The following is a 20,330-nucleotide window of genomic DNA, read 5'->3' as shown; positions in this document are numbered from 1 at the left end:
TTTTTTGTATACCTTAGGTTTGTGGAAAATATAGTAAGAGTTGCATTCAGTAATTATCTTAATCTTAGAAAACTCCTAGAAAATCTACATTTTATCAGCTCTATTGAGACATAATTTTAAAGAACTTACATTTATTTAGTAATAAGTGTACTATAGTTTTAATTTTCATTTATTTTTTTAATTGAAATTTTGCTTTGTTGCAGATAATATGCATGCTTTAACTCGGGGGTAGGGAGAGGAGTTTTCAATTCGCATTTCCCTAGTGAATGAATAATGATGTTGAACATCTCAAGTGCTTCTTGGTTATTTGTTTATCTTCGGATAATTGACTTCCAGATCCTTTTGCCTATTTTCTAATTGGATTATTTGTCTTTTGATTATTGAGTTGTAGGATTATTTATATGTTCTAGATACAAATTTCTTATCTGACAAATAATTTGCAAATATTTTCTCTCATTCTGTGGGTTGTCTTTTGGTAGAGCCATTAAAAACAGCAGTTAAGAATCCATTTAAGCCTGGCCAGGTGGCTCAGTTGGTTGGAGTGTTGTCTCATGCAGGCCAGGTCCTTGGCTGGGGGTAAAAGATTGTGGGTACAATCCCTTGTCAAGGCACATACCTAGGTGTGGGTTCAATCCCTGGTTGGGGCCCATATAGGGGATGATTGATGTTTCTCTTTCATACTGATGTCTGTCCCCCATCCGCCCCCTCCCACCCCCGCTTGTGCTCTCTCTTAAATCAATTAAAAAAGAAAGAATCCATTTAAATTTGGTGGAACTTCTTTAAAACATCCTTGATGTTAGCTTGTTTGCCAAATTATCTATTAAATCAGGAGCTCAAGTAGCCTCTCCCTAGTCTTACCTCTCAAAAATAGCTGCTGCTTCAGAGAGCTGATATCCAACAATATCAATAAATATTAAGGACACAGAGATGAAAATGCTCATTTCTGTCTGTGAGCATATTCACAACTCTCATTGCTGCATGCTTAGATACTGCCTCTTTCCCAGCAGAGATTTAGAAGAACACATTTCTGGTATGTGCTTATGTGGGAAGGTTGAGGCTGCCAAGAATCTTGCTTTTGGGTTTAAAAGTCTCTGTATTGTTATGGTTTATGTATTTTATGATGACTGTAAACCCTTTAAGAGCCTATGAAATGTCTTTTGTGCATATAACAAGGTTAAATCATTTTCATTATAGTTTGTTGGTTCTTTGAAAATTGCTGATCCATATATTTTATAATTTCAACTTTATTAACTAGATTATCAACCAGAGTACTTTATACCCACATCATTGTGGAAACTGAAACTTTTAAAATAAAGCTTTAAAGAAATTATAAAAGAATACCTGTTTGCCACAGAATGTTCAAAATCCATAGAAAAATGTTATGAATTATTTCCAGCCCTACCATTGAAAGGCAATTACTTTTCTGATTTTTATCTTTTTGCAAATTTAAAAATATGGTTTCTTTCTTTTGAAATCTGAGACTGTTTTATACATCATAATTTTTATCTTTATGGGGGTTGGGTACAGTCTCTGTCTTCTACTCAGTGTCATTATTAAGTCCATAGCAGTTAACTAACCAGTAACTTTCTATGAGGAATAGAAATGGCATAATTCTTTGCTGTTGACACTTTAAACTATCCTTGAATGACACTTGCCGTCTGGTAGGCCTTAATGTGGGGACACCTACACTTCTGAGTTCACTGGACATTAGGACTAATACATGCCTCTTGCTGCTGTTGTGACTTCCTGCCTACTGTAGAACAGATAGATAAGTTGCATATAAACTAAGTTAGGGAAATGCCTATATGAAATGGCCTTGGCTAAGTTAGAATCAGGAATGAGCTATTGGAAGTGATTTGTTTTGTTTGGTAACTGCAGTTAATTTATTATAATACAGATTATAAAAATGAATAAAATTCTTTTACCAATGCATAAAATTATTAGTTATTTCATTCATAATAGATATGAGAGTGAAAAGATGTCACTCATCTGTTTCTTTCCCTTCTTCTATACCTAATTATCATTCTTTAATTGCACAGCTCACCAAATCCAAATTTAGAGCTACTATTTTTTAAAGATTTTTATTTATTTTTAGAGGGGAAGGGAGGGAGAAAGAGAGGGAGAGAAACATCAGTGTGTGAGAGAAATATCGATCAGTTGCCTCTTGCATGCCCCATACTACCCCCAGCCAAGGACCTGGCCTGCAACCTAGGCATGTGTTCTGAGTGGGATTTGATCTGGTGACCCTTTGGTTTCTGGGGTGATGCCCAGCTCACTGAACCACACCAGTCAGAGCTAGAGCTACATTTTTTTGGTAACAGTTTCTAAGGATTTTACTTACTTTTAGAGAGAGGGAAAGGGGTATAGAAAGAGAGGGAGAGAAACAGTGGTTGGTTGCCTGTTGCACTCCCAAACGGTCCACAACCCAGGCATGTGCCCTTACAGGGAATTGGACCAGCAGCCTTTCTGCTCGCAGGCTGGCACTTAATCCACTGACCCACACTAGCCAGGTCTCGTAACAATTTTATAGATAGAATTCACATGCCATACAATTCACCTATTAAGAATACAATTCTTAAATATTAATTTTAGTATTAATTTTTTAGTATTTAGTACATTGTTTAGTACTAATTTACAGGGTTTTAGAATCATCTTCACAATCAATTTTAGAACACTTTCATCATCCCATAGAGAAATCCTACTAGTGATGGTGCCTGCATTTTAAAAACTGTTTTAGCTGTGCTCTATGTATAAGCTAGGTTTAGAAGGTATTTTACCAGGTAAAGATATATTAAGATAATGTTATTTGTAGTTGCACTTTTCAGCTTGTTTTTTTTTCTTTTTTCATATTTTATTTATTTTTAATTATATTTTGTTAATCATGCTCTTACAGTTCTCCTGATTTTCTCCCTTTGCCCCCAGCACCCCGTACTCCCTCAGCCAGACCCCCACCGTTGTTCATGTCCATGGGTCATAAAATTTTTTTTTTTTTTTTTGCTTATGTCTTAGGTAAATTAGAGGGATAAACATACCATATCAAGGGAGATCAATTTAGGTTGAAGAGCTCAGAGTATTTGTGCAAGACTTTGTACCTACTTATCTAAGGGTTGAAAGTACAAAGATAATACTAAGCTAGATATGTGGCTTTATGGGTTTTCCCCCCCTTTTTTAATTTTATACAAAATTAAAACAGTACAAAAGGCTGTGTCATTCATTCCTCATTTCAAAAATTTCAGTCTTAACAGTTATAGTTAATTTCCAGTAAAAGTTGTAATTTTGCAAAACTGAGTAAAATGGAATATCTTCCTTATTCTATTATTAACATAATTTATATCAGGGGGATACATACTTAGTAATTTTTTCTTTTGATAATTTGCATGTAAATTGGTCAGTGGCTTGTGTGCTACTGTCATTTTTTCCCCCAGAACGTTCAGATACGAGAAGTGTTTAATTTTTCTCTAGAAACTAAATTCTCCCCCTTTCTGCTTTCTTTTTTGAGACTTTGGCACTGAGGAGTTTGAAGACTGTATCAGTTCTGTCACCTTTTAGTTGTCTTGGGTTTTTTTTTATAGTCTCAATTTCCTTGTAATGATTTGTTTATATTCCTTCAAGGCATCGTGAGCCTAAGAAGTATTTCTTTGTTTTTCAGATTCTAAATGGCTTCTAAGAAGTTGGGTGCAGATTTTCATGGTGAGTAGACTGACTGTTAGATACCATGCTTTTAGTTTTGATTTGATCAGAGAATTTGAAATCACTTAAGTGCTTAAAGAGTTTATTTAAATGAGCATCTTGAGAAAAATAAAATTGTACAACAGGGTAGCATACATATTCTGTAGATAACTCTAATGTTCAATGTATATTTTTTATTTTGGAATTTTTATTTCAGTTACAATTTGTATTCAGTATTCTATGTTAGTTCTTGTACAGTATAGGGGTTAGACAATCATACTTTACAAAGGGGTCCCCCATGATATTTCAGATACCCTCCTGGCCCCATACAGAGTTATTACAATATTATTGCCTATATTCCTGATGCTGTAATTTACATACCTGAGACTGTTCTGTAACTGCCAGTTTGTACTTCTTAATCCCTTCACCTTTTTTACCCAGTCCTCCAACCCCCCTTCCTTCTGATGACTATCAGTGTGTTTTCTGTATCTACGAGTCTGTTTCTACAGATAGCTTTAATAATGAAGTAGTTCCTCAAATGGATAGATAATAGTCTCTCTGTGGTCATTTTACTTGAAACTACCAGGAATGGTTAGGGAGGCTGCATTTTTGTTGTTTTTTAGCAGTATTCTGAAGTAGTTATCATTCCTTGGTGATTGCTCTTCTCTATCTTATGTGAAGAATTCTCAATTTTGAGTCAGCACTTAATAATATTTTGGTTTAGTTGCCCCCACCAAGGAAGTAATGTACTACAAATAAACCATGATCAGTAGATCAATATATTATAAAAGTATCAGTAGTAGTAATGACAGTTTTGTATTAGAGACTAATATTTACCATCTTTTTCTAAAATATGACTTTTGAAAACTGTATTGTCTGCATTTGGGAGCAATGGAAGTGCCTAATAAGTTATAATTGGAGACCTCTTTTCATACAGTAGAAGGAAAGAATTGAACACCAGAAATATCCAGATAACACAATTGTTTTTTAAAGGGTTTTAAAACTGATCTTTCATTTTAAAAATCACGTCATTGTAAGAATGATTTGCTAGACAGCTTGACAGTATATGTTGGTCTGGTCTTCTGAACTCCGAGGTTGCTTTATATTACCACTCAGCTGAGCCAGGGTAGAACAGCAGTCATTGTGGTGTTAACTTGCTTATATACTTTCTATAACAGCTTTAATATTTTGAATTGCCATTGTATATATACTTGCATTCATTACTTGCATATATTTTGTTAAATCTCTTTGGGTTTAAGTTATTCACACTCTGAAATTTGTATTTTCTGTAACAGGCATCAGATATGCCAGTTAAGTTATTCTGTTGTTTTGTTGTATTCTGTTGTTGAAAGGACTCTTTCAAAGTAAGATTATATGCTGCATAATGATATTTTGGTTAACAACAGACCAAATATAGGATGATGGTCCCACAAAATTTTAATGGAGAGGAAAAAGTCTTGTCACCTGGTGATGTGATAGCTGTCATAACATTGTAGCACAGCAGTGCATTACTCTTGTGTTTGTGGCGTTGCCGGTATAAACAAGCTTACTGCACTGCCACCTTATAATACTGTAGCGCATACAATTATGTCCAGTACATAATGCTTGATAATAATAGTAAACAACCATGATACTGGTTTATGTATTTACTGTATTATACTTTTTATTGTTATTTTAGAGTATATTCTTTCTATATTTTTTAAAAAGTTTGCTGTAAAACAATATGCTCTGTTGTGTCAGGAGCAGCCTCAGGCATCACATGTTTACTGCATCTCTAGATTGCATCATTTTCTCTTGTGTATGATTTAGTCTTGTGTTGTTTTCTTCATCGTGGCTGGTAAGTGTACAAAAATCCACTGCTAATGTTGCCAGTAAGCAGCCATATTGAATGAATGATCTGGAAACAAAATTAAGAGTGATCAGGGACTACAAAGGTGGAAAATCAGTGATGGTTATTGCTTGCCAGTCAGGCATGACTCATTCCACCATAGTTGTAGTCTTGAAGAACAAGAACAAAATGACAGAAGCTGTTAAAGTATGTGCTTCATTGATGACATTAAGACTAATACAAATTTGAGAAGGGCCTATATCAGACATAGAGAAACTTCTAATAACCTGGACTGAAGACCAGATAAATAGCGTTTCTATCCGTCACAGCACTGTGATGATGACAGCCAAGGCAAAAAGTTTGTGATGTTGAAAGAAAAGGCTGGATCTGACCATAGTATTCAATTTACTGCTAGCTCTGGGTGGGTTAAACGATTTAAGAATTGTTATTCATTACATAATGAAAAAGAGACTGGTGAGTCTCAGAGTGCTGGTGTGAAGGCAGCTGAAGAATTTTTGGAAATTCTAGATGTGCTGATTGTGGAGGAAAATTACTTGCCAGAGCAAATATTCACTATGGACAAAACCTCCATATTCTGGAAATAGATGTCTGAAAGGACTTTCATCTATTAAGGAGGCCAAGTCCATGCCTGGTTACAAGGTTTTAAGGACAGGACAACAGTCTTGCTTGGGGACACTGTTGCAGGCTACAAATCGAAACTCTGTGATCTGGCACAGTGAGAACGCCAGGGCCTTCAAGCATATCAGTAAACACTGCCAGCATGCAACAGGAACAGTAAGAATTCATGGATGATTGAGCTCCTCTTCCAAGATGCTCTCCTGTATTGCTGTGCCTGCGAATGGCGATGTACTATTTGGAAAATAACGTACCTTTCAAGATTTTGTGTATTGTTGGTAATGCTTTTGGACATTCTCCTTTTATTGGTGATCTTTATCCCAAAGTCAAAGTGGTGGTTCCCCCTCCAAATACCACTCTTTGGTCCAATCAGTGGGCAGAGGAGTTACAGCAGCTTTTCAGGCCCACCACCTGAGGAGGACCTTTGCCCAGTCTACTGCTGCAACTGAGGTTTAATGTAGCATCTAGGTTTGTGTAAGTGCACTGGTGGAATTCTGGGAGGATTATAACACCTGTGACTGCATCAAGACCCTTGCTTGAGCTCGGGATATTGTCACCAAGTGTGCGAATGACATCTGGAAGAAGACACTCAGTAGGTTCATCTATGACTTCAAAGGATTTGCCAAGGATGAGGAGATTGCAAAAATCAACAAGGCTGTGGTTGAGATGGCAGACCACTTTAATCTGGATGTGGATGAGGGTGACATTGAGGAACTCCTAGAGGTGGTTCCTGATGAACTGACTAATGAGGAGTTGTTGGAACTGGAACCAGGAACACATAGCTGAAGAAGAGACAACTGCAGGAGAATAAAAGAAGAACCCCCCCCCGCGCCCCCACCCAAGAAAATTCACAATGGAGGATTTAGCAAAAGATTTTGCACTTGGCCAGTGTGGCTCAGTTGGTTGGAGAATCGTTCCGTAGATCAAAAGGGTGCGGGTTTGATTCTCAGGTTGTGGGTTTTGATTCCCCTTTGGGGCACGTATGAGAAGGCAACCAACTGATATTTCTCTCTATCTCTCCCTTTCTCTGAAAGCAATGAAAAAAGGTCCTCAGTTGTGGATTTTAAAAAAGAAACTTTCACAGACTTTTGTAAGCTTCTAAAAAGTTGAAACTGTGGACCCCAACAGTACAGGGTTTTCATTAACAGGAATGTGTATGGTGCATTGTCTGCCTAGGAACAAATTTGTGTTGGAAAAAAGAAACAAACTGAGCAAACCCCTATGGACATATTTCTGGAAAGAGTGACACCTTCTCAAGAAGAGCCAGGTCCTTCAGGGAGGTATTCCAGAAGTCGGCATTGTTATCCTAGGAGATGACAGCTCCATGTGTGTTATTGCCCCTGAAGGCCTCCTAGAGGGACAAGATTCGGAGGAAGAAGACAGTGATGTTGATGTTCCTGATGACCTAGGCTAATGTGTGTTTGTGTGTGTCTTAGTTTTTAACAGAAAAGTTTAAAAAGTAAACAATTAAAAATTTTAAAAAAGAGAAAAGCTTAGAGAATAAGGATATATAAATAAAAGTATTTTTATATAGCTGTACAATGTATTTGTGGTGTTATTAGAAGAGAGTTGAAAAGTTAAAAAAAAATTAAGTTTAGAAAAGTTCCAGTAAAGCTAAGGTTAATTTATGATTGAAGAAAGAATAAATGTTATGTAAGTGCAGCCTAAAGGTACAGTGTTTATAAATTTTACAGTAATGTCCTAGGCATTTACGTAGGCTCACTATTCACTCACTGACTCACCCAGAGCAACTTCCAGTTCCACAAGCTCCAGTCATGGTAATTGCCAGGTGTATCATTTTCTCTTTTATGCCATATTTTTATTGTACCTTTTCTACATCTAGGTAAATATTTACCATTGGGCTACTGTTGCCTACAGTATTCAGTGCAGTTACAGGCTTGCAGTTTACAGCTACACACATAGCTATAAGGCTATACCATATAGCCTATGTGTGTAATAGGCTGTAGCATCTAGGTTTGTGTAAGTGCACTCTATGATGTTCATACACTAATGAAATCACCTACCAGTGCATTTCTCAGAATGTATCCCTGTTACCAAGCTACCCATGATTGCATTCAAATGATAATAAAAGAGGTAGATTGAAGTTGCCTCTGGATCCCTTTTTCAGGGGAAAAGAGAAGACAGTCAAGAACATAGGAAAGGCCTAGTGAGAGAAAACAGCAAAAATGAAAAATTTAAACTTAGTCTCTTATTTCAAAAGAAAACCTTTCTATCTCAAACCTTAGGGAACTCGTTTTGATTGATTGAAGTAAGTTGGACCCCCCAGTTATGTGTTTTGGTTAACCAATTTAGAGAGGTTATAATTCTGAAGTTATCTGATCAGTAAATGCCGTTTTAGAACTTTCTCTATCTCCTAAAATTTTTTGTTGAGTGAAATGTTTTACCTGAATAAAATTGAGAAAAGATTTTCTCTTTCTGTCTTTAATTTGAGTTTTTTACGCTCTATTTTGCTGAGCTCCTGTTGAGTTTCGGTGACTTTAGTTGGGGTTTTATATTAAGAATCTTCTTTTTACATACATGCAGTTGAAATAGAAACTAAAGGTAAGAAGTGAAGAGTAATTAAAAGGCAATCTTGTAGGCATCTGAGTGCAGGGAATCAAGTTCAGCCTGGCTGTATAAGGCTGAAATTAGAAAGCCAGGGAATTAAGGGTACTACTCCCTCCATCACTTTGGAAGCTAAAAAGACTTCTCTCACTGCTTTTCTCTGCGGATGTGCTCCATTTTAATTCTTCTGTTTCACAGACTTGCTTTTTTGGCCTACCTGTATAGAGTACATAGGGCCAAAAATGGGCCCCCCCCCCCACCTGTTATGGTGCTTCTTGCAACAGGCTCTTTCAGCTTAAGTGGCCAATATCATATAGCTAGAGTTGTATCTTGATCAGGGGGTATCTGATCAAAATTTAGAGTATCCCCCTAAATTAGTTATTCTCTGACTGGTCCCTTGGGGGTTAGAGAAGGCAGGGGAGGAGAGGGGGAGAAAGAGAGGGAGAAGGAGGGAGAGGAAGAGAGAGAGAGGGGAGAAAGAGAGAGAGAGAGAGAGAGTGTGTGTGTGTGTGTGTAAGTCTTTTAGGGCATTTGGGGTGTGGACAAGGAAGTAACAACTGCTCTCATGAAAATGCTTTTTTCTGTTTATGTATTTGGGCTGATTAGATCTTGTGCTCTTCTGTCTTATGCCTGTATTTGATTGACCTTCAAGTTTATTTTTTCTAACTGAGGTTGAACTTCTTCCACTGTCATTAATAACCATATATTCCTAAATAACAGAATGAAAGATATAAGCAGCTACTTCTCAAAGACCTTTAAAAATATTTATGTTCATTACAAAACCTTGATGTAGTTTAGATCAGGCCTCTCTTGGATCTTGGTTCTTTAAAATGTAAGTCCTCGTTAGTCTTTATCTCATTAGCCTCTTGTTTCATTTAAGAAAAAAATTTATTTTCCAGAAGTGACTTTCAAAGGATTCTAAAAAATACTTCTTTCCTTTTTAAAAAAATATTTCAACAAACAAATAAATTAGTCTTTTAATACTGGAAAAAAATATACCTTGAGATTTTAATTGAGGAAAACAGTTCTCTATAACTTGACTTAATAAAAGTAAACTCCTTCCCTTATAAAGGCTGAGCCTGTCCTATTTATGACCATTTAGCTAATTTCTGGAAAGGTACATTTTGCTCTTGGCTTAATTGCTACTGAGATATTGAAATACTTTTTCTAGTGAGCGATACAAAAGGGTACTTCATATTATAGAAAAGGTTTTAAATGTTGATCTGTTAATGCTTTACAGTGTTATAAAGAGAAGTTGGCAATCATTTAATCACTGGACTCTTGTGTGTGATATGCTGTTGCCCTTCTTTTAAGATTTTCTCTGTATTTTTTGTTTTCAGCATTTGACTGTTTTGTGCCTTGGTGTGGTTTTCTATGTATTTATCCTGCTTGGAGTTAGCTAAACATCTGGAATCTGTGGCATGATGTCTTTTTAAATCACTTTTGGAAAATTTGCAGCCACTATCTCTTACCACATTTCTTCTGCCCTGTTGTCTCTTATGCTTTTGAAACTCCAGGTATTACAATGTGCATTAGGTTGTTTGATAATGTTTCAGAGATCCCTTATGAAGCTGTTTCATATTTTTCCCACTCCTTTCTTTGTGTTTCCATTCAGTTAATTTTTTTTTGACCTAACTTCAGGTTCTCTGATTTTTTCCTCTGCTGAGTATTGTCTTTGGATTAGTGCATAGCCTGGTTTATGAACTATCAAACTTTTCTTCTCTAATACTGTATTTTCCATTTCTAGCATTTCCTGTTGTCTCTCTATATTTCCACCTCTGTTGAAATTCCCTGTCTGCTCACACATGTTCACCTTTTCCATTAGATTCTTTAACATATTTATTATAGTATTTTAAAACTCTCATTTAAATTTCTTAGCCATCCCTGGATATGGGTCTGATGACTGGTCCTTCTTTTGATGGAACACATTTTCTTCTTTGTGTATCTTATTTTTAATTCAATGCTTGACATTGTATATTAAAAAGCTAATTTTGTAGGCTATCTAGCTTCTTTTTGTTATTAGAGTTTGAATAACATTTTCTTCCTCCTTTATATAGATCTCTATGTAATTGTGTGTGTGTGTGTGTGTGTGTGTGTGTGTGTGTGTGTGTGTGTGTGTTTGTCTATCTACCTACCAATCTGTCTAATTTTGCAAGTGTTACCTGATTTAGGCTTTAAGGTAGTCATATCCAAATATGGAATTGCAATTTTTCACATAATTTTAACTTTGATCTGTTCTATTCTTTTTAAAAAACCTGTTTGGATTAGCAGTAAAACCTGAATTAATAAGCAAATTAATTTGCTACCTTCTATTAGTAATTTCTCTCCTACATGGAATTGTACCTTTTTTCAGAAAAAGAAGTAGTTCACAAGATCATAAGCATATTAGCAATTTAGAAAGAAAGAACAGAATGAAGCTTTCCCAGAATTTATAATGAGTCATAGCACATGGAGCCCAGTCTCTTTCAAGGGCATAATGCAAAGTGATGTGCAGACTTCACACTGCCAAAGACAGTTTGGTCATCAGAGATATGCTTTCTTTTTCTAAACAGAACTTAGGAAAATGGGCCCAGACCTTTTAGAAAGATTTTCAGTAACAAAGACTGAAACTTAAAGTATTTGGAGTGAGCCAGGAAATTGGTAGCCACAATGCTTAATTCTGTGTCCATATGTTGAGTTTTTATTAATCCATTTAAAACATAAAATATATTGAGAAATAAGAGAAACTGATATATTTAAATAGATATTCTGATACATTGAATAAAAATGAATAGTTCCTAAGGCATGATAATATTTGCAAAAAGAAATCATGATCATAATATCATGACTAATTGCACTTATGGTAGTCTTTGCCCATTATTCAAAAAGTTGCTTTTTTTTGTTGCCATGTCTTTACTTTTTTTTAAGTAATATTTTATTGATTATGCTATTACAGTTGTCCCAATTTTTCCTGCCTTTGAGCCCCTTCACTCAACACCCCCTACTCCCTCAGGCAATCTCCCCACCATTGTTTATGTTCATGGGTCATGTATATAAGTTTTTTTGGCTACTCCATTTCCTATACTGTACTTTACATCCCCATGGCTCTTCTGTAACTACCTATTTACACCTCTTAATACCCTCACCTCTTCACCATTCCCCCACACCTTACTCCCATTTAGCAACCATCAATACGCTCTCCATATCCATGATTCTGTCTCTGTTCTTCTTGTTTGTCTAGTTTGTGTTTTAGATTCAATTGTTGTTACATGTATATTTATTGCCATTTTAGTGTTCACAGTTTTGATCTTTTTCCTTTTGTTAAATAAGTCCCTTTAACATTTTATATAATAATGGTTTGGTGATGATGAACTCCTTTAGTTTTTTCTTGTCTGGGAAGCTCTTTATCTGCCCTTGGATTCTAAATGATAGCTTTGCTGGGCAGAGCAATCTTGGTTGTAGGTCCCTGCTTTTCATGACTTTGACTATTTCTTGCCAGTCCCTTCTAGCGTGCAGAGTTTCTTTTGAGAAATCAGCTGACAGTCTATGGGAACTCCCCTGTAGGCAACTGCTTTTCTCTTGCTGCTTTTAATATTCATTCTTTATCTTTAACTTTTGGTATTTTAAATATGATGTGTCTTCGAGTGGGCCTCTTTGCATTCATCTTGTTTAGGCCTCTCTGTGCTTCCTGGACTTGCATGTGTATTTCCTTCACCAAATTAGGGAAGTTTTATTTCATTATTTTTTTAAAAATATTTTTATTTATTTATTTTTAGGGAGCGGGGAAGGGAAGGAAAAAGAGAGGTAGAGAAACATCAGTGTGTGGTTGCCTCTCACGTGTCCTCTACTGGGGACCTGGCCCACAACCCAGGCATGTGCCCTGACTGGAAATCAAACTGGAGACCCTTTGGTTTGCAGGCTGGCACTCAGTCCACTGAACCAAACCATCCAGGGCTTCTTTCATTATTTTTTAAAATAGAGTTCCAATTTCTTGTTGTTACTCTTCTCCTTCTGGCTCTCCTCTGATGCGAATGTTGAAACCCTTGAAGTTTTTGCAGATCCACTTACACAATCCTTGTTTTTTTTGGTTTTTCTTCTCGTTCTTGATTGGTTGGTTTTCCATCCTTATGTTCCAAATCATTGATTTGATTCTTGGCTTCATCCACTCTACTGTTGATTCCCTGTAAATTGTTCTTTATTTCACTTAGTGTATCCTTTGTTTCTGACTGGATCTTTTTTATGAGGTTGAGGTCCTCAATAAATTCAATAAGCATCCTTAGCAGTGTTTTGAACTCTGCATATGATAGATTGCTTATCTCCCTTCTCTTTAGTTCTTTTCTGAAATTTTGATCTGTTCTTTCATTTGTCCATGTTTCTTTGTCTCCTTATTTTTGGCATCCTCCTTGTGTTTGTTACTATGTATTAGGTAGAGCTGCTTTGACTGCCTGTCTTGGTCGTGTGGCCTAATGTAGTAGGTGTCCTGTAGGGTCCAGGGGCACAGCCTTCCCTATCATGCAAGCAGGGTACTCAAGGTGCACCCTTCATATGGGCTGACTACACCATCCTCTTGTAGTTGAGTCTTGTTTGCTGTTGGCAGGTCAGTGGGTGGGGTTTACCCAGGCCAGTCAGCTGCAAGGGCTGGCTTTGACCACTGGCCACCAAAGTCTGTTCTCCGTGGAAGATCAGCTTTGCAGGGGCAGAGTGGTGGTGCTTCATTGTGGTCTGTGGCAGTCCACTGGGTACGCAGGGCCTGGGGTTTCCCAGGTGGTACAGGCCAAGGTCCGCCACAACCTATGTCTTGCCAGGGGCACCCTGCTTGAGCTATAAAGCAATCTGAGATGGCTGCTACTTGTGCTGGTCTTGGAGATTTCCCAGGCGAAGCCAAGCTGTGAATCTAACCTAGCTCCTGCTAGTGCCCTTCTTGGGGCCACTTAGTAAGGAGTATGGGGGTTGGAGGCTCACTGAGGCCAACTGTTGCTTGTGCGAAAAGATTTAGGAAGTTGTGAAGCATAAGCCACCACCAGCCATTCATATGGAAAGGCCACTGTTTACAGCTGTAAGTTGGCTGGGGTGGTGCCTCATGGGACCTCCAGGGTGGGCCAGCCATGTTAGCCAGGTTGATGGTGTCTCAGATATGGCACCCACCTGCTGGCTTTGTAGGGGGAGGGTTCAGAAAAGGGCAATGGCCTTTGCCTACCTTTCTCTCTGGGAGAAAGCTATCTCCAGCTCTCTCCTTGATGCCAGACACTTCACTTCCTCCTTGTGTGCCACTGGTGTCTTTCAAGCTGCTACCCTGTTGCTGGAGCTCAGAGTGGGTAAGTCTGAGTAAGTCCGGGTGTGTGTTCTTTAAGAGGAACTGCTTGGGACTCAATCCCTGCCTGTTTTTGCAGCCAGAAGTTATGGGGACTTATCTTCCTGGCAGTGGAACCCTGGGTTTGGGGCACTGGGGTGGGGCTGGGAACCCTCACTCTCAAGATATCCCTCCCAAATTTTTTCCACCACACGTGGACGTGGGACCAGTCTCTTCTGTGTCTCTACCTCACCTATCAGTCTGGAGGGTTGTGTTTTATTTAATTCTGTAGTTGTCAGACTTCCATTCAACTCTATTTCTGATGGTTCTGAGTGATGGTTGTTCTGTAGTTCAGTTGTAATTTTGATGTGGTTGTATGAGGAAGCAAGCTGTGTTTACCTGTGTTACCATCTTGACTGGAAGTGTCCTGTTGCCATCTCTTTAAATGCCTTTGCTTTTTATTTTTGTCCCCTCCTCCCAGTATCACACAAGTGCTCAATCCCTGTTGAGAACGTTTAAAGGACTAAGGGAAGTTTGGGGAATGTGCTCAATCACCTTGGCATTGGCTTTGTTAATGAAATGAAACTGGTTTTTTAAAGCAGATACCTGTAATTGGTGCTATTTGATCTTGTCTGTCCCTAAGCTAGGGCCTAATTCCATTATAGAATATTAAATCATCAGTGGATACAACACTGTGTTAAGAGTTTCCTAAATGAAAGAAAGATAGGTGAGGAAGGTGAACACCATTCTTGAAGGGTATTCTCAGTCAGTTTAGGTGTCTTTAGTACTTTTTGGTATATAGTTCCCTCCCTCTAAGTTTATATTACCATATAATAGTACTCTTTATTTAAGAATATTTTGTTAGTATTAATGTGGATAGATTTTCTTATACTTGTATATCATATAAGCTTATGTTACTTTGGATAGGACTTTTTTGTAATATGTTTATATCATATAATTAACTTTCTTCAAATGTATACTTAAATTTTTCTTAAAAAACTTAATTTTGTGATTGTTAACTTGATTGTATTCTTGCAATGCTTCTTAAATAATGCGAATTTCAACTTTGTTTCCCTCTAATTTTTTTTTTATTGCAGGGTAGGAGCCAAAGTTAGAATCTAACTTGCAGTAACATTTGAGCACCCATTTTCATGGAAGCCAGCTGTATAAAAATTCTTTTAAATTAAGAAGAGCTTTGTTTTTCATCTCTATGACATAAAGCATTTTATAAGTGTCAGAGTGTTTTAGTGTAATAACCAACACTTAGTTTTGTTGGCAAACTGTGATGGTACTTGATTTGGGGAGGGGGGGGTGCTGTTAAATTTTTGTGACTTTGTCCAGAATCTTAGAAATGTGCTTGTGTCTTGCATGAGTACTCTATTAAAACATTTTCATGACTAGCCTTGCCATTTTGAATTTTAATAAATACCAATTGAATGTGAGTTAGTGTGGGGGAGAGAATTGAATATGAAAGAAGTATAAGACCATGTCTTCTTTATTTATTCTTTACTTACTGAGCAAATCTCATCTGCCAGACATTATACTGAACTTGGGGGATATAAATATGAAACATTTATCCCTTATTCAGGAGCACCCAAATTCACACTCAGAGTCCCTAGGGGGAATACAAGGAAACTGTTAACAACATAGAGTGGTAAGACCTGAGGTGGTGGTATTAACTAGGTTGTCTGAGATTGAGAAGGGAGGTGCTCTTAAGTTAATTCTTAAAGGACTAAAGATTATTAATCAAGTAGTAAGAGTGGGAATGGGATGGGCATTGCTAGCTGAGAAGTAGCACTTATTAAAGGTATGACCAACTTGGAAATTTTCTAGAAGGTTAATAATTTTGGTTATGCCCCAGAGAAATTATTAAATTGAACAGTTATGGATTTAATTTGCAAGCTGAGTGAGAAATAGTTAAAAATGTTTTGATTCTGGCTAGGATGGGAGCAGGGGTCTTCTTCCTGATGGAGGGTTTCAGGTATATCAGAGCAATATCTGTATCAGATTTGGGAATGATGACAAGATTGCAAATATATCGTGATCTTTATAGGTCTTTTAAATCTATAGAGTTTTTAAAGATTTTTAAAATTTACTTTCAGATAGAGGGGGAGGGAGGGAGAAAGGGGGGGAGAGAAACATTGATTGGTTGCCTCTCATACCCCATTAACTGGGGACCCGGCCCACAACCTAGGCATGTGTCCTGATTAGGACTTAGACTGGCGACTTTCTGGTTTCTAGGCTTGCATTCAATCTACTGAGTCAAGCCAACCAGGGCCAAATCTGTAGAGTGTTTAGGAGGGAGAGAAGTCATCTTTCTGGAAGAGGTATTACTGTCTTACTCTGTCTGTGAGTACTCAAGGAGGTACACTAGTGTGAGGCCCAGAAACAAGCCTTATTTTAGTAGCTGCTACTACTGAAAAAGCAAAAGTCATTTTATCAGTTATGTTTCATTGTCTGTGATGATCTGCCAGTAAGTTACCCACAAGCCTGGTCCAGAAAAGAAACCATGGTCCAGGTTGGAGTGTATAGCTAGTGAAAGTCATATATTAAGAGCCACCCTCATTTTGTTAGACCGTATCAGCCTATGATGGTGTCCTGTTCATTCTGTATTATTCTGCTGTGAGAGGCAGACAACATAACCTTTAGGGAGATAAAGCGGTTTCATATTTTTTAAAAAAAGATTTTATTTATTTTTAGAGCAAGGGGAAGGGAAGGAGAAAGAGAGGGAGAGAAACATCTATGTGAGAGGGAAACATTGATCGGTTGCCCCTCGCACATACCCCAAATTGGGACTGAACCTGCAACCCAGGCCTGTGCTCTGACTGGGAATCAGACTGGTGAGCTGTGGAACAATGCCCAACCAACTGAGCCACACTGGTCAGGGCTAATTGTGTCTCTTGATAAATCCTATTTTGATTCCCATTGCCTTCTTTGGTTTTCTTTTTTTTTTCATAAGTGCTGTGCTTCTTAAATATTCCATATCTGCTCCAGAATGTAGTCTTAAAAACAAAAAATCTAGAGTAATTCTTTATATTGATTAAGAAGTGATTCCTGCTAAAGTAGAGAAGTCCTAATCAAGGAGGTTCTTCTGTGGAATTCTGTCATTAATTCAGTAGTATTTACTAAATGCCCAATATGTGCCAGGCACTGTTATAGGTTTTAAGACTGCACCAGTGAATAAAATTTTCTTAAATATTTGCTATAAGGAGCTGGCATTTCATTGGGCAAGTCAGACAATATGTTTAGAAGATAGTAAGTGTTGTGGGGGGAAAGACTGATGGTAACATGAGAGTATTGCGGTAAGGATGGGGTAGTAATTTTAAACAGAGTGGTCAGCACAAACCTCACTGAGAAAGTGACATTTGGGCAAAGGCTTGAAGGGTGTAATGGAATAAGTCACATGAGCATCTGAGGGAAGAACATCCCGTAAGGAGAGAGCAGCCAGGGCAGAATTTTTGACTTGGGTTTGACCCAGTTATGGTTGAGGAACAGAGAATCGCTGTGACTTAGTGCAGTGAGCTAGGAGGTAACTATTAGGAATTGAGGACAGAGAGGTTGTGAGCATTGAGGAGGCCTTTTAAGCCACTGTGAGTACTTTGGCTTTTACATGAAGTATAGTTGAAAATAAACCCTAATAAGATCAAGTGGGATTTCTTCCTTAGAGATCTAGGGTCAGGAGAAGGTGAGAAGTCACAGAAGGAACTTCTAGTCTTAAGATAGCATAAATTAATGTTGTATCCTAGATAATAAGCTTATAGCAAAACAAATAATAAGATTTTTGCTGATATTTTCTACTTTATTTTTGATTGTAGGGACTTTCAGTTACCTTGATGATGTCCCATTTAAGATAGGAGACAAATTCAAAACACCAGCTAAAGTTGGTCTACCTATTGGCTTCTCCTTGCCTGATTGTTTGCAGGTTGTCAGAGAAGTACAGGTAAGTGGTGATTTTTAGTTAAAGTATAGTGCATTTAAAAGTGTAATAAGTAAGAATTTGATTTATAGCCAAATGGAAAAAAAATTCTCATATTTATTTGTATTTCTTATAGCTTATGCCATTGCTTGGCTCACCTTGTGCCTGTCTCTCTCTCTCTCTCTCTCTCTCTCTCTCTCTCTCTCTCTCTCTCCCTTGTGCCTCTCTCTCTCTCTCTCTCTCTCTCTCTCTCTCTCACACACACACACACACATATTTGTGTATTACAGATCTGTTAAATCCCTGGGATTCTGTGTCTTGTCTGAAACAAATCCCTATTGCCTATCTGACTTCCTTATTCACCTCTTTTCCTTTTCTTTGTTAATATCCTGATTATCTTCTTAGTTACTCAAGTTAGATAATATTTTCCTCTCTGCTGTGTCTCTTTTTTACCATCCAGTCCATCCAGCTTACTAGCAATTTGTTGAACATAGTGTGTATATTACCTGTCTGTACCATGCTTTTTCTTATGAGCTGTTATTTCCACTTGGAATATTTTTCTCTTTCTCACCATACTAACAGCTGCTATTCTTCTAGAAACACCATCTCCTCAAAAGCTTCTTTCTCAACTATCTCATTTTTAAATCTCAGTTATATATAAATGTATATATAGAATTACCTCTTGAAAGTAGCAATAACCCTATGTTTTGTGACTTACTTTCTTCCTTCAGTACACATTTAATGAATGCTTGCTTTTGAGTGGCTGAGGATAGAGATAGATGCTTTAATCACTGTTCTCAAGGAGCTTACAGTTTAGAGGAGTCATGTGGAAAAACAGTAAAGTACAGTACTCATTCAAGCACTTCTTCCTGTGACTTAAGATTTTTAAAAAATGTACCTTTTGTCAAAGTTGTTTTGTTTCTGAGAGATTTACTAAGGCATCAGCATGTTATTCGGAAAAGTATTCTTTGTTATATCTTTCAGTTGATATACATGATCAAAAATAACAGATTTATCAAGATATAATTCACATAAAATAAAATTCACCCTTTTAAGATGTGCAAATAAGGGCTTTTTAGTATATTCAGAGTTGTGTAACTATCATTATGATCTAGTTCTAGGACATTTTCATTGCCACCAAAAGAAACGCAGTGTCATTAGGAGTCACTCACTGTTTTCCCTCTCCTTCAGCCCCTGGCAAATGCCAGATGTTCTTTCTGTCTCTATAAATTTGCCTATTCTAGACATACATAAATGTAATAATACAGCAGATAGCTGTTTTTAACTGTCTGTTTCTCCTAGCATAATGTTTTCAACGTTTATTCATATTGTATAGATAAAAATATTAGTATTTCATTTATTTTTATGGCCAAATAACATTCAATTGTATGATAGTACCATATTTTGTTTATTTATCAGTTGATGGGTATTTTGGTGTTTTTTTTTTTTTTTTACTATTAGGAATAATGTTACTATGAACATTTGTATACAGGTTTTTCTGTAGACATATGCTTTCCATTTTCAGAATTTCTGGGTCATATGGTAACTGCAACCTTTTGAGGAATTGCTAGACTCTTCCAAAGTGGCTGCATTATTATTACTACTACTACTACTACTACTACTACTACTACTACTACTACTATTTATTTATTTATTTATTTATTTATTTTTAATCCTCACTGGCAGGCATTTTTTCATTGCTTTTAGAGGTGGGGAGAGGGAGGAACATAGATGTGAAAGGGAAACATCGATTGGTTGTCTCCTTGTTCGTGCAGGACCAGGGATCAAACCCACAACGTGGGTATGTGCCCTGACCAGGAATTGAACCCGTGACCCTCAGGTCTACAGGACAATGCTCCCACCAACTGAACCACATCAGCCAGGGCATGACTGCATTATTTTATAGTCACACCCACACTGCGTGAGGATTCACATTTTTTCCACATCCTTGCCAGCTCTTGTTACTATCTTTCTTTTTGGTTATACACATCCTTGTGGCTGTGCAGTAGTCTCTTATTGTGGTTTTGACATACATTTCCCTATTTACTAATGTTGAGTAGCTTATATATATATATATTTGAATGCTGAATTGATTGATTTCTTTTGTGTATGGAGACTTTATTGGACCAGAAAAGATACAGATTTCTCTTATAAAGTTTTACCTTGTTTTGTTTGCCTGGTGACTTTTCTATTGGCTACAACAAATATTCGGTGAACACCTCTCTGTGTGCAGGATACTATTAGCGATATGACAAAAACACCTCCATCTTCTCTCATTAGTTATCTTAATATCCACCACTTCACTGAACCATTCAGAAAACTTGTTTTAAAAACATTTTCTTTAATTTTAATTTTTAATTTTAGAAAGAGGGGAAGGGAGGGGGAATGAGAAGGATAGAAACAGCTATGTGAGAGAAACATTGACTGGTTGCCTTCTGTATGTGCCC

The 20,330-nt window shown here is 37.2% G+C and overlaps 1 protein-coding gene across 1 annotated transcript in view; it reads left to right on the top strand.

The window, feature by feature from the left end:
* Positions 1 to 20,330, top strand: part of UBAP1 (ubiquitin associated protein 1) — a 65,546-nt gene that overhangs the window by 33,414 nt on the left and 11,802 nt on the right. The window contains exons 2-3 of the mRNA XM_054582908.1: positions 3,650 to 3,690; positions 17,783 to 17,907. Of these exons, the coding sequence (XP_054438883.1) occupies positions 3,657 to 3,690; positions 17,783 to 17,907 (159 nt within the window). The 5' untranslated portion in view covers positions 3,650 to 3,656. The remainder of the gene's footprint in view (positions 1 to 3,649; positions 3,691 to 17,782; positions 17,908 to 20,330) is intronic.

This window comes from Pteronotus mesoamericanus, unplaced genomic scaffold (assembly GCF_021234165.1).
Source record: "Pteronotus mesoamericanus isolate MK-2021 breed Mesoamerican mustached bat unplaced genomic scaffold, CSHL_Meso_final contig_73, whole genome shotgun sequence".
NCBI classification, from domain to species: Eukaryota; Metazoa; Chordata; class Mammalia; order Chiroptera; family Mormoopidae; genus Pteronotus; species Pteronotus mesoamericanus.
Note: the sequence above shows the minus strand (reverse complement) of the source record. Positions and strands in the feature narration are given on the sequence as shown.